Raw genomic sequence first — 24,781 nt, 5'->3', positions numbered from 1 at the left:
TTTGCAAACGTGAAGGAGGAGAAACGTGTTTGCGTGAAATTGTGCAGATCGTTCACGGAAATCCAATGCAGCGACAGGCGTTTTGTGGTGGAGTATTGAATCATTCATGGTGTCACGAGTGGTTTGAACAGTTCAAGGAAGGCAGAACATCAACGGAAGATGACTCGCGTTCAGGAAGGTCTTCAACCTCAATTGACGACTTTCATGTGGCCTAAGTGAATGCCCTTATGCGTCCCAATCGTTGTTTGACAATTCGAAAGATGGCAGGGGAGCGTGGCATCTCATTTGGGTCATGTCAGGAGATTTTGACCCAAAAATTAGAGATGAGAAGGATTGTAGGCAAGTTCATTCCAGGGCTGATGCCAGAGGATCAAAAACGCATCGCCTGGGGGTTTGTTAGAAGCTCTTAGAAATGCCCAAAGGTAATGGAAACTCCTTGAATACAATCATTACATGTGGCGAGTGTTGGGTTTATAGCTACGATGGGGAAACCAAGATGCAATCGTCCCAGTTGAAATCAACAAATTCACCAAGATCCATCATGAATTCCATTCACAAGGTGAGTCAATAATAGTTACCGATACCTCTAAGCCGTGAGAACCTTACGCCAAAAGATTCGTCGGAAGATGCCAGAATTGTGGGCAACAAGCAAGTGGTTTTTCCACTATGACTACGCGTTTTGTCACACCATACTCCTCATTCGCGAGTTTCTTCCTATAAACTCGATGACGATCCTTTCCCATCTCCCCATTCTCTTGAACTTCTACCGGTGTATTTCTGTTAACATCAAAATTAGAAATTTCCTGAAACCTCGAAGGTAAATGGCCGCTTTAAGCCGATGAGTTGCATTTATCCATGGTTTTCACGGGGTCTGTAATCCGCAGGTATTCTGTTTGTTGAGCAGTTCTTAAAAACAATCAACCTACGGTTCCCCTACGTATTATACTATGTGCTAAATTCATATCTATGTATTGACAAGCGGAACATGCTTTCATATTAAATAAGAAAACCTATTCAATGCTAGCCAAAAATTGCCTAATTTTAATCTGTTTAGGGAATTCGAGTTACTTTTTCTCTAGGTAATGGCATGGAGAAGCTTATTGATGACTAGCCAGGGGGGTTTTCCTGTTCAAATCTGTTTAGAGAATTCTAGTTAGATTTTATTTGTATTGCTTAGATTTTCTAGGTTAATTTCTCCACAGTCGCCTCTAATAAGAAATAGGTTCTCGAAAAGGCTTTTGCCGCAGACAAAAAAGAAAAAAACTTACCACAATTTTTTTTACAATTTTTTCACATACCTAAAATAAAAAGAAAACAAAATAAAAAAATTATTCAAACAATATTGAAAAATTAAAAATAAAATTATATGTAATCAGCGCTCCTAAAATTCTTAAATACCAAACTCAGTCTTTATCCTACGGTTTTTTTCAGTTTTGGCCAGATTTTTGATGGCTCTGTCATTAATGAATAATTTCGACAGTTAAGGGTCTTAGACTTTATTCTATCTGGGGCATACTCCTCACCTTGTCAAAATTTGGTAAGTTTCAATACTTTTCTTCATTTTTCAAAATCAATAAACTATGGACACCTAGAAAATTTCTTGAAAAATCCTGCAGGGACTACTGCTTGGAATTCTGCCAAAATTCCTCCTCATAACTTTTCGAATTTCCAACCAATTCGTACCGAATCTACCAAACTGACTACAAAGAAAACTGACTGGCTTAAAAATCGGAAATACATCTCTTCGTATTTAAAAGCAAATGTGTTCCTGAAATCAAACATCGAACTCGACCAGGCTGCACATTATTTCACTGAAGTATTAACATTAGCTCCCCTGCATGCAATACCGGAGTCCCAAAATGCAGTTTCAGATCATCCAAAGTGTTCAAAAATAATAGACCAACTTATAAGAAAAGCGACAGCTGAGGAGTTAATGGCAATAGTTTAAATCGACAAACTCGAAAAAGGAGCTACAAAAAGTATTTGAGAAACATAAAGATCCGAAGTGTTTCCTTGAAAACCTAACACCTTTTCCGACCGTTTCTCTTTGGAGAGCGGTGTAGAAGCTGAATAGGCCAATCCTGCACCGAATTAACAAATTGATTGTCAGTAGGGCGAAGAGTGATGCCGAAAAAGGTTCAATCTTTGTTCAACACTTGAGATTACCAAAGTTGAACGCCAACCGAGTCGTCTCAAAGTTTCTGAAATCTTAAGATTCTCGCGAGACAACATTGATCCCGAAAAGGCTTCAAGCTGCATATCGATTAAGCGCTCTCCGAACATGTTGCGCCTACCGAACAACATCTTATGAGGCGGCATGCGTGATTGCGGGGATAATGCCGGTAGATTTTCTAAACGATGAGGCAATTCGTCTGTACGAAAATCAGGAAGCGAGCCTAAACAAGCAAAGTGAGCGTTTGCGGTCACTGGATGCATGGCAAACAGGATGGGACCAGACGGAGAATGACCGGTGGACACACAGGCTTATCCCAGACATAAGCATGTGGACTATGTGGAACCACGGTGAGACGAATTATGATCTGAGTTAGTTCTTAACGGACACGGTGGATACAGGGGTTACCTCTATAGGTTCGGTCTAGATGAATCGCCCGATTTTCCTACGTGTGAAGGTACAGCCGAAAATGCAGAACACGTTTTCTTCGCTTGCCCTAGATTTAAAAGCTCAAGGAGAAAGCTTGAAACAGAGCTAAATACCTGTTTAACGGTGGAAAATCTGATAAGGAACATAGTGGAATCAAATACAGCATGGGACGCGGTAGTTGCAATGGTGAAACTAATCGACCAGCAGCTAAAAGCAGCAGAAGTACAGCGGAGATATAGAAGGGGAGCTTGCGCAATTAACGTCACGCAAAGCGGTAACAGCTCGTATAGAGTGAACAGCTAAGAACCACACAGTCTCGCGAAGCAATACTGGAACGGCGGTCCCGCGGGGGAAAAAACCTTAAAATATGCGATCGAGATATGTGTCGGAAAGACTGATTCATTGTGTGTCTCTGTAATTCATGCCGAAACCTTAAGATGATCCTTCTTATTTTGGAATTCACTTCATTTTGATCAACATTACCAATCAACAAAGGTTGCTAAAATCAGTCCTAAACAAGAAAGTCCTGTGAGTCTGCTCTTCATTCTTTAGTTTCAAAGATAGAGAATGCACTTCTGAAGGGTGACTACGCGATTGGGGTGTTCGTGGACATTAAAGGGGCTTTTGGCTGTGAGCCTTTCCAAAAACTCTGCGACGCCAGAGAGCATGGTCATGACGAAACTCTAATAAAGAGGATCTATGTTATGTTAACGTAGAGACTGCTGTGTGCTGAAGTGGGTGTTGATCGCTACCTAACAACGACAGCGACGAAAGGCCGCCCTCTAGTCGCTATCGCCACTTCTGTAGAGTATGTTGATCAGCTCACTACTATGCGAACTGCAAAATCTGACAATACACGTTGAAGCTTATGCGGATGACGTGGCTGGCTGTTGGTCGGGATCTTGGAACGGTGTGTAGAAATATACAACGCGCTGTTGATTTGATTGACGATTGGTGTCTCAGGCATGGACTTTCAGTAAATTCAAATAAAACCACAATGGTATTATTTGCAAAAAGGAGAAAACTGAATGGTCTTTGCCTTCCAGAGATGAGGCGTATAACCCTTCAACTCTCCGAAGAAGTTAAATATCTGGGAGTTATTCTAAACAAGAAGCTTCTTTGCAACAACATGTAGAGGTAAAAATGAAACGAGCTCTCACAGCTTATAGGCTGTGTAGGCAGACCTTTGCCTCGACATGGGGACTTAGCCCTCAGATAATAATGTGGATATATGTTGCTATCATTAGGCCGATGTTCGCTTATGCATCCGTAGTGTGTTGGGTCAAGGTGAAACAAAAAATGTTTCGCTGTAAACCTGCCACACTGCAAAGAACTGTGCGCCTGGGAATCACCGGTGCCATGAGCACCTCATCCGGCGCAGCTCTGAATGCATTATTTAATTTCCAGCCCTTGGATTTGTTTATTCAGAGCACTGAAATGAGAGTAGCTCGATTCGATTAGATCTATGGGGAAAAAATTGTCGTGGGGGCACAGAGCATTGGAAGAGTTATTATAAGAGAACTGAATCTAGTTTTCGCAACGCCTTCCGATCCTCAGATCTATACATCTGTTTGGTAGAAGATATGATGTTATCTTGAAACGGAGAGAAAACTGAGACGAACCAGGATTTACTGACGTCTTCTACACCGATGGCTCAAAGGTAGAAAATGGTTCTGGAGCAGGAGTTTACCTCTCGAATCAAAGCAAGAAGTGGGCTTTTCCTTCAGGACAATACACAACAGTCTTTCAGCTTGAAGTGCATGCAATCCTAAGGACGGAAACCTGGATGATTGACGAGAGGTTGAAAGGCAGGCCCATCGCAATCTGTAGCGATAGTCAAGCTACTTTACTTAACCGATTGAATCCTGTTTCTAGATTCAATATGGTGTAGAGGGAAATGAAATCTCGGATGCCTCAGCAAGAGAGGCTTCAACGTTCTCCAAGTCCGGACTGGAACCAGCAATTGGGGTGTCAGTAGCATCGGTTGATGCTGCTATCAAAAACTGGGAACAAGCTTTCCATAATGACAGGTGGCGAAGCTTTAATGATACTAGACAGACCAAACTTTTCCTGTCAAAACCAAACAAACGTGCTGCAAAGTTTATCCTGTTGAAAAGCAGGAAGACATGCAGAAGTATTGTTGGCATTCTGACTAGCCATAATTCACTAATTGGGCATATGTTCAGAATAGGAACCATCCAAGATGATACGTGTCCATCCTGTAATAAGGAAGCGGAATCCACTGAACATTTTCTATGTGAGTGCATCAGACATCAGATTTTTGGTGCTCATGTGCTTCAAATACAACGGGTAACATCACATCCACTAACGGAAATACTGCGATACATAAACGAATCCGAGATATTCCGTTAGACGGGGGAATCGAGTACAATGGACCACTAAGGTCTGAGTGCTCAGAGGCTTTGCGCCCCCCCCCCCCCTCAAACACATACACAAAATCCTAAACAAATTGCTCGAAAATAACCAAGATATGATTAACATCAAATGTAATAATGGAAAAAATATGAAACTGACAGGGATAATCCGAAACCATCCCCTCTTTATCTTTATTTCAAAATCAGAATCCCAACCCAAAAAATTCTTATGGAATCTAAAATATCTAAAATATTTCATCTCTTTTTTCTCCTTCATCGTCCATGTCAGTAGAAAAACAAGACCATACTTTATAGGAAAGTGCTTACGACCTAAAAACCGACTGAAGACTTCCTTCTTTTCTAGTCAGCGTGAAATAGGTGAACCCAGCTTTTGTGTTTCAAATTTGTTGACTTCTGATATTCTCCCTTGTCAAAAAGTCACTCAGCCAACATCATTAAAGACGGAGCCTTTTAATTAATGATTGTATACGTAAATATTTAACCACCCCCTCCAATCCTTCCTTCATTCATCTCCTCCTGAACAGAATCTCCTGTATTAATTCATATCCTCTCCTTCGGCTTTACAAATGATTTTAATATCCCTTTTGACGAACTGTTGGGTATTTTTAATGCATGAAGAGCCGCGTGTTCTAAATAACTGAAATTTACTCTTTCAGTAAGATAGAGCCCATTCGAGAAACGTGCAAATAGCGTCCGGCTAAATCCTTTTTTGAAAATTCTCGTCAAATATTCATTAATCCTTCGCACACGACTACTATCAGAAAGCGCTCCTCTATCAACGCCTCATTTTTCTGTTTTGTTCATCGCTTTATGTATGCGAGGATACTCCAAGCATAGTCCTGGTATCAATATTCATTGCGAAAACCAGGCTTCTGGTGGAATTCAGTCCTGTGTCACCCAACCAGTCGCTATAATATTCGCAATTGAAAGTGTGTAGGTGCCTGATTCACTTTTTTCGTATCTTACTCTCCTCAACTGTGTCATCTCAGATATTAATGAATAATTCAACATGCCAAGAACTAGTTCTTATTGCATTTTAAATTTACGCCAATTTTTTTGCGACTGCACGTTATTAACAAACCACGACGGGGAATTTTTACTACGAATGGCGTTAGGTTTTCACTGTTCGAGTGGCTTTGAAAAGATACAATATGTTGTGGTTTTGCAAGAGATTTTGATCCAAAAAGTCATTTCCCTACTTTAGCTATCATTTGAGCCGTGTCCGAAATAGTTTACATATAAATGGAATTTCCGACATTCTTCAACTCCTTGTTGTCCTTGAAAGGTTTCTTCCATTTGCAGTTCATCCAACTCTGGAGTTACTCGATTTTTCTTTCCAAGCAGAAACAGGAAATATGGTAATAACAGAACAATCCTATGAGCAAATTTTAGATACACAGAAGGACGGTATTTGCAAACTTTGAAAGCATCAACGGAACAACATCAAGAACAAACGAGGCTTTTGCTAATTGAAAAATGCACGCTTGACTATGACTATTCTGTATTAGTAATCGGCATTTGCGTACAATGTTGTCTGTATTAAATTATATAATTATTGTTTCAATTTTAAATTGTTTTCCATGCTTGTATGCCTTCACAAGCACGTTTGAAAGCTATTTTTAGATAAAATGCTTTACGTGCGAAAGCCATTTATCAAGCCAGAGGGAGTTTGTATTTGCGAATAAAATCCAATCAAGAGTGTGTAGATTAGCTGCGAAAAAATGTCTATATATAATATCAAAATCCTAATAGGGATATATCACTCAGAGAAACATGTATACATTCCTTAAGCAATCAATTTCACACCTGATCTCCTTCTGTGTGAAACGGCCTCCAGTTGATACAGGGTGTCGGTCTGGCTAAATAATTCCGACCCATCATTCATCAAATAGTTCGGCATCGACAACTATCACTCTTCGTAATGTTTAAAATTTATTATCTGATGGACCATCATTTAGATAGACCCCTTTCCTCATTTGGTGTAGACAACCGAAAATTGAACTTGCGTTGCAATTGTAAACATTTCTGTCTAATTGCATTTCCTTTATTGATCCTGATCATGCAAATAAGACCTTAGAAGTTCTGTCTGAGATAGATTATTGTCCGTAGGAACAGAAATTATTCAAAAAGTCGGTGGAAGGTGACGGTAATTATATCAGGTAAGCAGAATGTGCAGGATTGGCACGCGTTACATGTCCCGCCATTTTAGCGATGATATTATCTCCTCCAATCCTCGATGTGAAAAATCGACAACAATCTCAAAGATGTTATATATTGTCTTCTATTTGTAGTTAAGCCTAAAGTTGATAGACCAGCAGCTTACTCCAAACTACAATTTTATTTTATAGTGTATATATATATAATATTTCGGGAGCAACTTACCCCCTTGATTAATACAAAGCTACTGAAAACAATTGCGACCAGGCTGTTTTACGGAAACTGGAGAGTGGAAACTTCTTCGAATTGAGGAACAACCCGCTGCCCGAATCTATCAAAAGGGTCGATCGAGCATTGAAGGAAGTTAGTGTGGTATTCCCGAATATTGGGCGACTCCGAATGCCTAATCCTGCGCTGCCAAGAATCAGATGTCAATCAAAAATCCACAAGGAAGGAGATGAGATGCAAGAAATCATTGCGTACTCGAACTCACCGACGTACAACATCACCAAGTGGTTGATTAATGAGTGCCAGACCCTAGGATGGGTGATAACGAGGTGATGGTGTCGTTCGATGTGAAGGCATTGTTTCCCGACATGCCAATGAAAGAGTCCACTTTCGAACTCGAGAGATGACTGAGCCAGTTTGGATTTGGCCCGGAATGGAGAAGAAAAGTTCGTATCTGTGCAAACCTTGCCAGGCTCTACATGTACGAAAACTATTTTACGTTTCGAGATAGATTCTACAAAACTACTTCGGGGGTAGCGATGGGGAATCGCCCCTCGCCGTTATTCATTGAAAAGGTCATGTCATTAATCGCAGAAGAAATTGAATCGAGAGGAATAATACCTAAAGTATGGTTTTGGTATGTAGACGACGTATTTGCGATTGTTAGAAGAGACGATATAGACATGGTCATCTCACCTATAAACAAGATTCATCATAAAATCGAGTTTACACTAGAGGTAGAAAAGGATGGAGCTCTACCCTTCCTGGATCTTAATATCGTCAACTCTAGCGGGAAGCTTAAGTTCGAGATATACAGTAAGCCTACAGCAACGCAGAGAACGATACCAGCAACTTCACACCATACATTTTCCCAAAAAATGGCTGCCTATAATTGCATGATTCACCGACTGATCAGATACCCTCTTTCAGAATACGGTTTCAATAAGGAACGACAACATATTATTGACACCGCTATTAAGAATGGGTATAATCCTCAGACTATTGAAAAATTGATTGGAAGGAAAATCAAGCAACACAATAGGCATGCCTACACAACACTTTTTTCCCAGCAGAAGGAGGTGACCACCAGACGGATAAGTATCCCGTATTTCTACCTATTTAACAACATCAGGAAATGGGTAAAAAAGTTCCAACTGGAAGTCATAGGTTCGAGTCAATTGTCCACCTATCAAGGATCATTTGGCAGCGGAGGAAAAAAGCGGGATCTACCGAATAACGTGCAACGATTATAATAAAATATAAATAGGGCAGACTAAATGCCTGATCACGACTAGATTTAATGAACACATCAAGGAAGCGGTAAGTAGTGCCAGCGCACTTAGTCGAGGAAGCCCATATTATTCAGCGCGAAAATCTTGAACTCTTGCGTCATACAAACCGAACGACAACCTTGGACCCTTAGGAAAGTCTAGGAATTTTGAGAGAAGACGCGACGCGTTTATTAAACACAGAATGTGGTAATTGCCCCTCAAAATTAATATGACTCGCCGTGGTTTAACAGGTAATTAATCTTATCTGAAAGATACTAACGAGGAGGGGAAGATTGCAAAAATGGATGTCGGGTTTGAGTTGCCAATAAAGGAAACGATATTTTCCTGGCCAAAACACTAAATGCTCAGAATGAGATGGTAAAATAACAAGAAAGTCTTCCTGCTATTCAATTACAATAAGCCTTATATTGCTGAAACGACAAAAGCAAAAAGATGGCAGCTGTCTGACATCATAAATATGTTTCTTAATAGATTTTCAAAACATAGAGGATAAATTTTGCCCGCGATCCTTTTTTTGTTCTTATTATTTATCATTTACGACAGACCTTCTTGTGGGAGCTTCGTGCTAGTTATGATTAATATTTCAGATCGTGTGAAAGAGTTGTTTTAAGTTAGGATCGTGTTGCGCCTCCTTCCAACTAGGTGCTGGGTACCCAAGGACAAAAGAGATTCTGCGTCTCACATTCAGTAGTATGCATGGATCAATACTATCATCTTAAGTAAGAGGGCATAAATGGACAAACATAGAGTAGAACCGAAATCACACCAAGTATCCATCAAGAAACAGGACTCCCCAACCGAAATACCAAACATACCAGAACATTCGAAAGAAGTCTCAACCAAGAGAGTATTCAATCAAAGTTCTCAAAATTGGACAGAATCACCGCCTTGGCATATCATACCCATTTAAAATAAATGCATGAGATGTCAGCGCAACATATCACAATAGACACCACACTTTTTAAACTTTATCAAGCATACAAATGCGAGCAGAACCGAAAGAAGATATTTTCACAGAAACCAATGTCCCTTACTCGACCGGAGCATATAGGACAGAAAATACGCCATTTGGAAATATACCAGACTTCGTAGTTAACGAATCGTCGGAAGTTTTTACAGATGAATTGATTTCATTGAATAAAGGATTGAACTACGCGACACCGGACTTGAAGATGAACGCCGAAGATACGATTGTAGACATCGAGGGAGGATGATCGATGAGAAGGTAAGACCTCGCTTAAAAATATTACCCAACAATACAGCACAGGGATAAATAAACAACACAATGATGAAGATCGGATCATTAAAAAACTTAACCAGAAACCAGCATTTTACTGCTTTAGCAGATAAAGGTAAGAAACTGGACTCCAAAAATTGAATAACGGCAACTTCTTCAAGCTAAGAACGAATCCTCTACCAACACAGTGGAGAAAACACTAAGGGAATGTGTTGACCTTGTCAAGAACATAGCCGCATTACGCATGCTTAATCCCTCTCTGCCTAAATTCGACGTAAAAGGATGTGACTCACTGTATGCGTAAGGGTTCGGAGCTCCCACCTTTTCACCAAAATGGTCTCAATTGCTTTAGCCGTCAACAAGAAAAATTCGTGTGACAACTCCAACTCTGACGTCCATATGAAATGACTTTATATGATGATGTCATACATGGTTTAGAGTCCGATAAATTGGCTTGAAATACCTTCTATAACTTTGCTAATAATAGTTGGATTGTCAAACTTTCCAAAATTATGCATTATTTTCTTACTTACTGTACCAAACTTTGTACTCCTAGGATGAACTTAAGAAGGGTTTTCGGGTAAACTTAAAATAGGGTAATGTACAATTATAAACTTTATTTAAGCAGATATCAGAATGGGTTGTATTTTGAAGCCTAGATTTCATATGGATGCATCACTGTGATATTTTTTTCAGATTTTTCAGTTGAATAGGTTCTGAGAACGAGAACTGTTACACTTTTTGGGGTACACATTTTGAGTCCTCCCTTACCTCACCGAGTGTGAGAAACATCACCAATTTCGAAAAGTACTAACTGAGCACTTTCATATGATAGCCCACACGATCATATTCTATAAGAAAAAAATTACACCCCCTTGCACATAGGTAAATAGAGAGCCCCCCCTCAAATTCAATACAAAATGGCGCCACTTGTTATATATAAAGAGATTCAGAGACCACACCTTCTCACCAAATTTCGTAACAATTGGTTTAGCCGTTTCCCAGTAAATCAGGTGTAACGGACAGACAGGCGGAAAAACACACAATTTTGGCCAATGAAGATGATGCAAGCACCATTCGAAACGGGGGTCTTCCTCAATCGTAGACCTCACCTTTGTCAGCCCTGCACTGATATTTTGTATATCCTGGCAGGTTAGCGAGGATTACACCGGCAGCTATCACCAGGCAATCATCTTTGAACTGAGGAGGCAGGGAAACAGGATACCTAAAATCGAGAAGGGCTGGTCTTCAAAAGCATCGGAGGAGGGAAGCTTCTTGGAAGTGTGCCTAGGCCAACTGGCAGGCGGTACCACGGAGAGTGCCCTCCATATCACACAATGCACCGTCAAGGCATGAGTCACATCCATGCCTAGATGGTGCTCATTGCCCAGTAGAAGACCCAACTACTGGTGAAATAGTGAATTGACCAGCCTTCGATCAGACTGCCACCGAGCCAGACGAACAGCTCAAAGGGTAATAGGAAGGAGTGATCAGGAACAAAAGGAGCGTGCTTACAAGGTAAGCCCCAAAAACCTCAAGCTTGCCATTCAGTGGAGCAAGAGAGAATGCTTTAAGCTCTGCTCAGAAGTGGGTGTAAATTCGTGGAGGAGCGCCTATAGAATTGTGGTGGGGCAGTTGAGAGGCCAGTCATCCTCACAGATCACATGCCCTACTCTATTGTTAAAAATCATCCGAAAATTATTTCCCCAGCTAGAGAGGGGCACTGACACATTTCAGAAAAAATTTGAATGTGACGGCAATCCCTGCAGTAACCACGAACTAGCTGTTGTGCGTCTGCAACAGAATAGGTGATAACAAAGCCCCGGGCCTGGACGCCATACCGAACAGAGCACTCAAGCTCGCCGTAAAATCCAGACCGGACAGGTTCGCTGAATTTTTCAAAGCGTACATGCCCAAATGGATATTCCTCACAGCATGGAAGCGGCAGAAGCTGGTACTGCTGCCTAAGGCTGGTAAACCTCCAGGTGAACCATCCTCTTATAGACCCATATGTCTTCTGGACGCTGTGGGGAAAATGTTTGAGCGATCCCGATCGTCGAGAGCCAGGGAGGCCTTTCAAATCGGCAGTATGGGTTCCGTAAAACCAGATCATCCATCCATCAAAATGGTGACGGTTTGGCCGAAAATGCAATTCACGGAAGAGGCAGTACCAACAAATATTGCATTGTGGTGATCCTGGACGTGAAGAATGCATTTAATTCAGCGAACTGAATCCTAATACGAAAATGCCTAGCTACGATTGGCGCTTCTACCTATCTCGCAGCTATTGTCGATAGCTACTTGCGAGAACGGACGCTCTGGCATGACACCGATGATGGAGCCATGCAGTACGTTGTCTCCGCGGGGGTCCCACAGGGTTCCGTACTTGGCCCACTACTGTGGAACAGGAGGCCACGGTGGTGAGTTATGCCGATGATATAGTATTGGTTATAATCGCAAAGCATCTAAAGGATGCTGACTTATACTCTTGCGAAGCAATCGTGCTGTTAAGGCCTGATTAAAGAGCGCTGGACTGGCACTTGTCAAGGAAAAAACGAAAGCGGCCCTCATCACAAAGCACCGGAACCAAAATTACGCTGTTAGTGATGGTAGATACGAAGTTAAGTTGTAAACAACACGTGCAATATGCTTGCAACAAGGGATCCACGACGAGTATTACCCTAGCAAGAATAATGCCGAACGTAGAGGACCACCTTATACTTGTAGGCTACTTATTGCGAGGATGGTGAGCTCAATCTTCCTTTATGCCATCCTTATTTAGGGAAAGGCACTTCGGATATCATGTAATGCTCATAAAGTGAGTGCGGTCTATAGGACAGCCCTCAGGATGTGTTCTGCCTTCAGAACTCTCTCAAATGAGCCTGCATTCGTCATCTCCGGAATGATGCCAATTGACATCTTGGCAGATGAGATGACGAGTATATACAATCTGAAGTCAGCTCCCCTTTGTCGCAGACGAAGAACGCCGAAAGAGGACATCTGTCAATAGATGATAGGAGCGTTGGTACCACTGGGGAAAGCGCCGGTGGATACAGAGGCTGGTCCCTACCATCAAAGAGTGGCTGGGGAGACAATATGGAAAGATTAATTATAATCTCATCCAATTTCTGGCGGGGCATAGGGAATATCGCCAGTACCTCCACAGGCTCAAATTAGACAAACTGCGAGGGAGTCCCCGAGGACCCAGAGCACATACTCTTCCACCGTCCGAGATTCAGGGACGAGAGGAGGAACCTAGAGGAAACTTTAGGGGAAACACTGATTCCAGAAAATGTGGTGAAAAGAATGCTCACATGGCAGGATCGCATCAATCCAGGGCAAACTGCGAAAAGCGGAAGAGGTGAGAAAGGCGCGATTACGAACGTCTCGCATTGAAGAGTGGAGAGAACGCTAAAGAGTAAGCTAACTTCGCCCCGTGGTGTAATACCTTATGGTGGTTTCATGGGGGCAGGGGGGGAGTGTGGGCGGTTTTACTAGGTAAAAATCCCATACTCTGGCGTGTCCAGACCAAATTCTTTTGAAAATATCCACCTCCTTCCAAAAACAAAAAAAAAGACAGACAGACATCGAATCGATTCTAAATTAATTAAAAACCCGCTCTAAGATGCTCTCCATACCTTGACGATTTTCTCAGAATTGACACCGTTACTAGATTTATCCATCCAGCCACTCAGAAGATAATAACAGTAGGAAGATTGCTCAGTTTATTTCCCAACCGCCTTGAAGAGGACCTTGTTTAGTGAAGATAAAAGATTGATCTTTGTATTGATCAGACAATGAATACCCTCTGTATCTATTGCTATGGCATCGAAATTACAACCTTAGCAGTCGGCCAGTATAGGAAGAGGAAAAGAGTGCATTTTTAACGATTTTCTGCGGCCATTCAGGTGAACCTGTTGTGAAGTCCGTTCCATAGCCAACATGTTAAACGGTTTGCTGTATTTTTTACTTAGGAGTTTTTAGAAAATAGCATGTGAAATTGGGGAAATATCTTGTTTTCATTCTACTACTATCAATTGGAAAGGGGTCTCACAAGTCAAATACATTCCCTAATGAATTTCGACTACACTAATGTCAAATCTATCCATGATTTATGTACATGCCTAATCCTGAAACTACACAATAAAATGAGATCTAATACACAACACCAATCTAATCTACTTGTATTCAAATATAATATTTACAACTCAAATGGTCAATTTCGAAACTTTCATAACGACTTTTCGAATCTAGCAAAGATACATATGTATGGAACGCTTGCCTACAAAATATCATTGGTAAAAACTTTCTAGGACAGGATAATATTAAGTAGCTCGAAAAAATATCTACTTTGGAAAAAAATGGATTTTTTTTCTGGTTTTTATCTATAAAACTAATTAATACCAAATTCAGTTGAGAATAGATCTTTAAATTTCGGCTTTTTCTTTTCCTCTTTCGGTTGACTTATGAGCGTTACACTAAATTCATCCTGTTGTGTCTCTTCTATAATCGGCTGCTGATTGCTATTTTGTTTATTGTGTACTAATAAACAATATATATAAAATCATTTTAAAAATTATATTTATCGAATAATAATGCAATAATAGAACAATATGCATTCAATAAATTCTAAGCTAAAATCCAAATTTGGAATGTTCAGAGTAATGCAAAACGGCTCTGATTGAAAGTGTCTCTTCTATCTATGTATCTAGAGGAACCGCATTCAGATACTCTAGTCACTTTGGAGTAACTTCTACTCAAGTAGTCAACATTACTCTATTTTTATACGAGTAAATAGCGGATCAACCGAATTTATACGGTTCTTGCTATGAACAATTTTTAAAATGATGAACAGAGCGCGCATCTACTCAACTCCTTAATTTTTCTTCTGAAATCTAAATTCGTGCAAAACGTTTCAATGTATCTTAAATTAGATCGAACATAATTGGTGAACTTTATTAATTATAAGAAAGTCATCGCGCAGTAGCTGCCTGCTTAAGATACTAAATTAATTTCACACGAATCTTAGCGCAACTTGCGGTTTGCAAATATCATTTAATTCTATTATTCGATTCGAGAAATTCTGGCGAGATCATGGCGTAGAAATGCGAAAGAAAACGCTACAAATTATTATTGATTGCAATTATGTCTCATGGTGAAAATCAATTAAAATTTCCCATGGTTCCAATAGATTTTTTATCATGTTTCTAGCCGTGCACCTTTTTGCTTTACAACCAGAAAGTATAGTTTGTTGGAATTAGAAAACATCCCGCTGCTGTTTTCTTGGTCCAAATTGGAATTTCCGCTGTGCATTGAAAATTGTTTTAGTAGCGAGTCTTGTAGGCAATAATAAATGCTATTTTATACTATTTCTCCCTCCTGGAGCCAATGAGCCAATTAATTATTCACATGATTTTGTTTATAGCCCACACGGTCGTATACTACTACTAATAAGCTGTGGCCATTCCAGCTCCAGTTTTTCTACTCTTTTTTGGGACAGGTATGTTGTGATCAGGCTTAGAAAATGTTTATTGGAACGGAGCCAGATGTGCTGGAAATTGTAGCATCTTGAACAATAAATAAGGTGATGAAAAAATGGGCCACAAATGCGACTGATTGAACCATGGTGCTTGCTTTGGAATAAAAGGCTATTTGTGCTAACACCTACATTCCGTGAAAGAAAAAATAAACGCTCATTAGAAACACACAGAGGTCAAATATACCACCCTATTCATAGATGCTGATTTCCGCTTTGCTATGTACCATTGCGGTATTCGCCTTTTTTTCATATGTTCAATACGGGGTGGTCTTTATCCTGGACTGAAATGAATATATAGCTTCTTTTCACTCGTTTGTGGAAATACAGTTACTCTTGATAAGCCTACAACAATGGGGCGAGCACGAAGATGAGCAGAAACACCAATGACAGGAAGCAATCAGAAAAGTCAAGCTAACTCTGCCATCGAATGGAATGGAATGGAAGATTGGTTCTTTCCTCTAATGTATCTGGGTGTAATCCTGGATCCAAAGCTAAATTGGAGATTGAACATAGAACTGAGGGTTAAGAAGGCCTGTATAGCCTTCTATGCCTGCAAGAGAACCTTTGCAAAAAAATGGGGTCTCCGACCGAGGGTGGTTCTCTGGATGTACACCGCTGTAGTGCGTCCGATCCTGACGTACGGCTCTATTGACTTTCCATGGTTGTATGGTCTCCCAGGTTTCGTCAGTGTATTCCAAGCAGAAGTACTGGCGATATTGGAAGTCTGTCGATGGATGGGGCGAGAATCGAGCCTCAAGCGTAACAGCCAAGCGGCCGTCAAGGCCTTGCACTCAACGATGACATCTTCCAGGCTGGTGGGGCAGTGCAGCGACGCGCTGAACCGTCTGGGCGGCAAGCTCAAGGTCACTCTCCTCTGGGTTGCCGGGCATAGGAATATAGAGGGGAATAAGCGGGCTGACAGGTGAGGATCTGCTCTTGGCAGCCCTTCGGTGAATACAGTCGGTGTTTCGCTGGCGACTGTCGGTGACCGAGTCTATTCGCACTACCTAGCAACCGCGAGCTTAAGAGGGCGTAGGCTTACGAGTTGTGCCAAGTTAAGGAGAATTTGGCCCGCTTATAACATAGCCGGATCATGAGTGCTCCTGTGCCAGACGCGTGCATTCAAGATAACGGCGGTCTACACGAGGGACTGGCCCAAAGGGACCATGCCGCCAGGCTCGACATACCCTACAATTCGCAATGCCAAAACTGCGGAGAAGGAAGGGAAACCCTCATGCACTTTCTCAGCGATTGCCCAGCTCTAGCTAGAGTAAGGCTATGAACACTGGGTAAACCATTTTTTGGGGGCCAGAGAGAGATTTCTAGCTGCAGGGTGGGAGAGCTGTTTTCCTTCGTGAATACTACAGGTGGCTCAGAAGATCCGAAGTGGCTAGACTCTGCCTCCCTGCTCCCATAACAGCAGTCACGGTCTTAGAAGTTTGTGGCATCAAAACGGCGCACTACAGCGCTAATTGGGCTCCACCGGAAACGGCCACTGATACCTACCTACCCTACTACGGCACGACAGTAAACTCTAGGAGACAATGTCGTCAGCATTAGATTTGCCAATTATTACTCTAATTTGGCTCAGATACTCATTTACAGCTGAGTGGACTGGCACCCGACATCCAATAACGATATAAATCTCTCTGCCCCCAGTGAGATATGAACCGCAAACTTCCGTCATCAACAAGAGACAAAAGTGGAGCAGAAATTAGATCCACACCGGGCAGAAAGTTGTCTTATATGAATTGGATAGAAAAACGCCCAAGCATAAACTAGCAAAGTCACGGAGACACGCAGATGACGCCTTCTTATGATAAAATAGGGAAGAAAGGGAGCAAACTAAGTAAGGAAGGTTCCCATCACGCCGCAAAGAAAATAGGTAATTTCTCAACCGCGATTTCAGCGCCTGCAATAGTGGAAGGAACCTGTATTGTACCAGAGACTCAAGATGCATGTCGCAGGTGGATACAGGCGACACAGTAGCAATAGTGTGGAGTTCGAAGCAAGAGATCATAGCCCTAATAATTGCCAACGGTTTCAAAGCGTATACTTTAGGGAGGGGAGCTGGATGAGAAACACCTGGGGCTAAATCATCATCAAAAGCTTTAAGGAGCTGGACATCGTACTAGCTTATGTTCGATGTGCTCCAACATTCTGAGGTAGAGGAGCACTCAATCATCAATGTGGCATACCTTAGCGCCTCGCTGATGAGAGGGATTGTCTAACGAGCCATTGAGCACTACACCCACAACGACCATCAGACCATCTTTTCCATTGCAGTCGAATAAAGCAATAATCAGAAGCGCGCTGATAGCAAAAAAGGCAGGATGGCTGCTTAATCTACCGGCGTTTTCGAGGAAAAGACATTCCATGTGGCATTGAAGAAGGGTTCACAGTCCGAAGGGAACAACAATGGCAATAGTGCTTCAATTGTATCAACCTTTGCACCGCAGCAGAAAATTGAACTACTGATGGAACCAGGAAATCCCGATATTGAAATCATCGTGTCGTACGAGCAGTAACTTTATCAAAAGAGAAGAAGGCCGGCACATCGAGTGCTGGAGGAGAAATACCAGGATCCCTGAAGTAACTTAAAGAAAGCTTAATAGAGAAGCAAGCGGGGTTGCTGCAGGTAGCTCTACCTCTACGGACATATTGGAGATGTGAAGGCTTCGAAACAGGACGGGATTCCAAACAAGGGTCTTAAGTTGACTACTACGGCTACGCCCGATTGTTTACAAGCACATTTGAATTGTGCATGGTGGAAGGAGTATTTCCCACCGAGTGGAAGAAATAGAAGTTAATTCTGCTACCGAAGCCGCAATGACTAATGAGAATTGGTATACCACCTAACAAAGTTCTTTGCGAGATACGATAGTAGTTGTAGGAAGTATTTGGTCGCTAGGATTAGACGAGTTTCCCGACTGCGTCACCAATACTTGAGGGCCCGAAAGAAATTATATGGCATTGCTCGAGGTTCATGTAGGAGAGGAAGGTTGAACGACGTTCTCAATGTAGGCATCGGACCCCACCAACTTGTACAAAAGATTATGAGGTCGAAGACAACTAGATTGCAGTAAACGCCACAATAGCCATACCCAGATGATATTTGTATCGTAGAATGGTTGTCGATTATAAGTCGAGTCAGCTGTTAGTGGGTGCCTGATTCAAATAAGAGTGATAATCAGGCAAGCGCAATACTCACCACATTATCATCTAACGCATGACTACGACTTTGAAATTAGGTTCTCAAACAGATTTGAAGGTCTAGATTTGGACTATTGTGCCATCGATTTATCAAGTGTGGAATCCAAGCCGTCCGCAAAGGTCATCACGAACAGCATGCCGGACATCGCGACGTCCACATCCAAGCTATGACCAAGACAGACTTCTACAAGTACTTACGAATTCTGTAGGGGACCCATGCTTGAGTTGGTGGACGTTCTACTGTCCGAATTACTGCGACGCATCTTTCGCATTAGAAGGCCTAGGTTTGGACTATTGCGTCATCAATTATTATTATTATAATATATTGAAGATGGTGGCTGCTTGGTATAACATCGCCAATTCTTTAGTACCCTTCCTATTTGGATATTTTTATTGATCTTTGATACAAACCGGACCCCATTGCCGCTTCCGGAGACGAGTTCCAATGGTCCCAGTGGAATAATCGCCTTCAGTACCTTGATGTGGTCGATGAATTCCTTCAAATTCCAAACTGTTTCAATACATCCCAAGGGTTTAATCGATATGAACGCCTATGGCTCAACATCAAAAGTACTGCTGCAGATTATGAATGAATACCGATCTGTCTTACATCTTTACAAATCTCGATGACCTTATTGTCACCAGTAAATCACCTGCAACCATCTTTTTAAAAGAAGGACCGTAATGTTAGCACTTAAATCTTAAGAGGTCAATTATTCTCTGTGGACAACCGCAAATATTCATGACCATGGCTGAGATTTGAACCCAGGGTACGAAGACGAGTTCTCGAAGACGACGCTTTAGCCACTTCGATTATTGGCCCGTCAAGTTGCGATTACAGCCCTGCTTGACAACTCAGATTTTTTCCGGATGAGACAATTTTAGCCGGTTCGTCCACAGAAAACCTAAATAACAGCGGCAAACGAGTATAGGAGTATCGAAGTGTCATTAATAGGCATAGGGATTTTAAAGCAATAACAAAACATGTAATTGTTGAAGATCACAGGGTTGAACTAAAGAAGACTTCCTTCTTTGCAAAACTTAATTATCATAATTACCAAAGAATTATGAGAAAATTCCTATAAATTTTTTTAAGGATCCTAACAATTTTCGCGCTGACAGCTTTTATTATCGTCAGTACATAGCTTCGGGCATTAAAAAGGATGAGATGTTCATTATTAAGAAAAGAGATAAAAGAATACTCAGGTAACGCAATACGAATTACTTCGCTGTGGTTATAGCAAGATATCTGCTTGTCTACAATGTGTTGTATACATTCATATTCGGCCCTAATGACACAACTTTAAGGCGAATTTCAGTGGTTAACTATCGATATAAACTTAGTTCTTTGTTGAAATTGCAGGGAATCCTGAGTCCGCATCCACTTGCTGGCGGACCAGACCACTTGGGAAGCAACTTACTTCTTCTCTTGTGGACCGCGGACCTCTTTCTTTTTTGAGCTAAGCGCCCAAGTCTTTTAAAAAAGTTGACTGACGGTTTCGTCTAGGGTTGTTTATCAGACGCTGCCGCACCTCTCTCTCTCATAGAAGTGAGGCAGCCTCTCATGAGTTGCCTCTACCCTGAACGTAACTGTCAGTCAACTTTTTTTAATAAAATAGTTCTTGTTTCTTATACACATTAACGTCAGGTTCTGTTATTGAAAGCAGCTGACGATAATGTATTCTGTGTTAACCAGGCCGACAAGTATTTATCATTTTTACCATCCATAACCCTCCGGTTCCGGCGTCTGCATGCACGTTCATATCTAATTCCGTAATCGGAGAAAGTCGATATTGAACGGAAGAATAAAGGCCATAATCGCGTGAAAATTCCTATAAGTTTGATTCAACTGGTTGTTGTGTTGAAGTATATTACAATGAAGGATTTGCCATTTCCTTTTTGACATCCTTTAAGTATCTGAAATACCGACTATAAAAGCCATCAAATAAGGTCTAAAAATACAAATTTGATTACTTTTATAATATGTATTTCTGCTATGAGATTAGACAACGAAAAGTTTAAAGAAAGAAGAAAAGAACTAAAATACGAAACATTTAATCAAGAGGAATCAATGAATAAAAAGAAAATTAAAGTAGGAAAAATAACAAAATGTGTCAAAAACAAAAGAACAGGATTAGTCACCAAGTTGTAATTTTAGCCGACAATGCGCATTGTTTCCAAATTCATTGTGGTAATTCCTATCATAAACCGGGAGTCAAATATATACTTGTAATCTCAACTTTTTTCTAAATATACACATGTTATATTGGTAAAAAAATATGAAAAAGATAAGAAGTGAGAGCCCAGTTAATGCCATATTTAGTTGTAAACTTATATTTGCTATTACATATATGTTCGTAAATATTTCAATATAGATAAGTGATGGAACGAATTCTTTCGTTCTCCTTGGTCAGCATATTCTGCGAGACTAGGAAACTCGATCTTGAAGAAGCTTCAAATGACGACGATGTCAACTACGTCAACTTACGGTTTGCCTTTCTCAAAGAAGGGACCACATAATTTCCGAACAACTTTGTGTTAATAATTGGAGCTCGCAGAGCTTTTGGGTCATTGATACTGCATATACTAGCCGTATTTTATTTACCACCTCTAATGAAAAATTGAATAGCAACGGCTAAAGTATCTTTCCTGAATGATTTCCTATCAATTGGTCCTTCCTACCCAACTTTCTGAGGCTATCCCCCTCCCCATTTGCTTCTTTTATCCAAACCGAAGCTATTTGGAAGCGTTTAATTTTTTTTATGAAACTAGATATCTCCAAGAGTACCTATATTGTAATGAAATATTAAGATTCAAATTCCCGTATCGAATGATTAAGACTAGAACAACCATTCCATAATTCCTTGCCTTAAGCTCTCAAAGGAATAATTGCCCTATTCCGAATACCACATAATACATGCCTCAAACACTCCCAATTCCATAATATAAATTTATCCTGCATGATTTCGTACAAGGACATTTCCAAGTAGTCTCCTAAATACCCCGCAAGGGCCAAGAATAAAATTAATAACAGAAGGAAGCAATGTATACCTTTTCTCTACCGAAATCCTAATACCCTCATTCCGTTATATTTCGCTATAATTTATCTTTCCTCTCAAACATATATTTATCTACATATATGGTACGTTTGGAATTTATCTCATCTGGAACTCGGTAGGACCGTAGGTTGCCTTACCTTTCCTAGCTAATAAAATTGGCCCAATTCCAGACGGATATTACATTTTCTATGAAAACACAGTGTATGGAGGATATAGCAGACGATGGAAGCAATCCGTAACCATCAATGCCAAGTACCCATAGAAGGTATAAAATGCCACCGTAGCAAATAAGACACTTTCTCTTCAATTCGATGAATTGATTTCTGATGTTTAACATCATTTACTTCAAAGGATATTCGCCGAAATTGCTCGTCTCCTCACTACTGCAACCAGCCACAAGCAAGACACTTTCCTAAGTTTATATCAATTTAAGATTGCTTGACTCTTCCAGTTAGGATACTTTTGTTTAAATAAAGTATGAAATCAAGTTCTATTTTAAGACTCCTTGCAAAGTACATACATCGTCGATGACTTCCTCTTTGCTCCTTGTAAGCTTTACTTACCTTCAGTTGAGTTAGGAGTTAAGTTTCCCACTTTCAGCTGATAACTTTGTAAACGATTCGTGAAATACCTCACGGTTTTCCAATGGGGGTGGAAATTGAAAGTTTATAAAGGAGGCAAATACCTTTTTTTGGTGCCGGTTTTATCGGGTCTTAAGAATGAAAAACGAAAGCAACACAAAGGGGATTTATAGGAAGTTTTTCGATTAGATGAATTGCTAAGATAGGAGACAACTTGATTAATCGAAAACTTAAATGAATTGTCTGGAGTCGTTTCAAACTTGATAGAATACAGACAATGCTATCTTTTTTGTAGCAGGGCCTCAATTTTGTGTAAATGGTGTGGATGAAAAATTGCCAACATTTTTTCTATCTTGTTGAAGTTATTCGTTTCGATTGTTTGACCTAATTTAGGAGATTTTCTTATTCTGTACAAGTGTTGTATATTTTAGATTGCATTTGTTGTCTTGTCGGTTTCTTATTGATTCCCATTCATTTTGCTGCAACTTGGAAATAAGGAAGTAAAGTGGGGCCAAAATGTAATTTTTCGTTAGACAATACTGCACCAAAGTTTTTCTTAGCCTTTGATAAGACGAAGAAGGAAGCTTTGATCTACAGAATTTAATTGCATCTTTTTTTTTTGTTGAGGATGCTGGGAGTCCTGACTCCGCACCCACTTGGTGACAGACCGGACCACTTGTGAAGCAATTTACTCCTCTTTTGTAGTCCACGGACTCCTCTTTTCGGAGTTAAAGCCAAGTTTTCAAAAAATAACGAAAAAAAATTACTTCGGGCTCGTTTAGGTGTGGACTTATGACGGATTTCACTTGAATATAATGCGTACCCATTACGTTTGCGATTATATTTAAGTGGAGCAATTACCATCTGTCGTTACTTTCGGTCACGCTGCTCCCAGGGTAGAGGTGAGGCAGCATCTGATGAGTTGCCTCTGCCCTGGACGAAAACCGTCAGTCAGGTTTTTCATTCTTTTTTAATTGCATCTGTTATTAATACAATCCCCGTAGACCACTTTGTCCTTTATCCAAGTTCGTCTGGTTGCATATGGGTAGAAAACTACAGAATCTAAACAAGTGAAACCTCACTAGATCTACCGATTGCGCTTTTACGATGAAACAACAGGAAACATGAAAAAATGTCCCATCTGGGAAAGCACCGTCATTACTGTAAACGAAAATTTACTACGATATTTGGGGAACATTTCCTATACCATTGAACACGCAGATTTCAGAAAAAAGTTCGATATGAGATTGCATCTAGAAGGAAACCGAAAGGAAAGAGAATCATAGATGACTCTAACATAGATTTTAGAACGATATGTATTAAATGTATGTATTGTTTGAAGTTGTGCAATCCCCAAGCCTTCTAGGATACTTTATGTATCGCAGGATTTCCGTTAGTGGATGTAATGCTACCCCCTGCAACTGGAGCACGCTAGCACAAAAGATCTAATGTCTGACACGTCCATCGGCAGCGCATTCACATAGAATATGCTCCGTGATTGCGCTTCCGCATTACAGGAGGGATATGTATCATCTTGTACAATTCCTATTCTAAACATATGCCCAGCTAGTAAATTATCGCTAGTTGTATTTTCCACAATACTTTTGTAAGTCTTCCTGCTTTTCGACAGGATAAACATAATATGTTTATTAGTCTGGTGAGTCTAGAAACATTTAGGCTCGGCCACCTGTAATTATGGGAAGCTTATTCCCAGTCTTTGAAGGCGGCCTTAGCTAATGCTACTGACACTACTATTGCTGGTTCCGAGCCCGGCATAGGGGAAATTTAATCCTCTTTTGCTAAGGCATCCGAGATTTCATTTCCCTCTACAACACAGTGACCAGGTACCTAGAATAGTTCCACCATATTGAATCTAGAAATAGAGTTCATTCGGTTTATACATTCCTGAACGATTTTCGAAGTGATCAAAGGACTACCCAACAGCCTCAGTGCAACTTGGCAAGAAGGTAAGAACTGGATTCAGTTTCCCCAATAACTTTTTCAATGCTTTACGCATAGATCTAAGCGAATTAGTCTATGAGTTGCTCTCATTGCAATGCTTTGAATAAATATACCCAAGGGTTGCAAATCAGATTCTGTGCTTATGGCACCGATAATACTCAGACACACAGTTCTTTGCAGTGCAGCTACTTTACAGTGAAAACTTTTTTGTCTCACTTTAACCCACCACACTACGAACGGATAAGCGAACAACCGCCTAATGAGCACATAGGCTGTGCCAACGCGTTTCGTCTTTACCTCTAAATGTTTGTGTCAAAGAAGCTTTTAACTTGGAATATCTCCTAGATATTTCACTTCTTCCGAGAGTTGGCGGGTTGCACTCCTTATCTTAGGATTAGGATAAAGACAATCCAGTTTGCTCCTTTTCCTAAATAAATCCAGCGTGGTTCTACTTTGATTTATTAAAAGGTCATGCCTATTGGTGCCTCAGGGACTTTGTTTTTTGTTACATACCT

The 24,781-nt window shown here is 40.7% G+C and overlaps 1 protein-coding gene across 2 annotated transcripts in view; it reads right to left on the bottom strand.

The window, feature by feature from the left end:
• Positions 1-24,781, bottom strand: part of LOC119653674 (serine/threonine-protein phosphatase beta isoform) — a 127,780-nt gene that overhangs the window by 68,828 nt on the left and 34,171 nt on the right. Inside the window, exon 2 of one of the 2 annotated variants that reach the window (XM_038058509.1) lies at positions 14,317-14,454. The exons of the other annotated variant lie outside the window; for it this stretch is intronic. Within the exon in view, the coding sequence (XP_037914437.1) occupies positions 14,317-14,454 (138 nt within the window). The remainder of the gene's footprint in view (positions 1-14,316; positions 14,455-24,781) is intronic. 2 annotated transcript variants of the gene reach the window in all.

Source organism: Hermetia illucens, chromosome 4, assembly GCF_905115235.1.
Source record: "Hermetia illucens chromosome 4, iHerIll2.2.curated.20191125, whole genome shotgun sequence".
NCBI classification, from domain to species: domain Eukaryota; kingdom Metazoa; phylum Arthropoda; class Insecta; order Diptera; family Stratiomyidae; genus Hermetia; species Hermetia illucens.
Note: the sequence above shows the minus strand (reverse complement) of the source record. Positions and strands in the feature narration are given on the sequence as shown.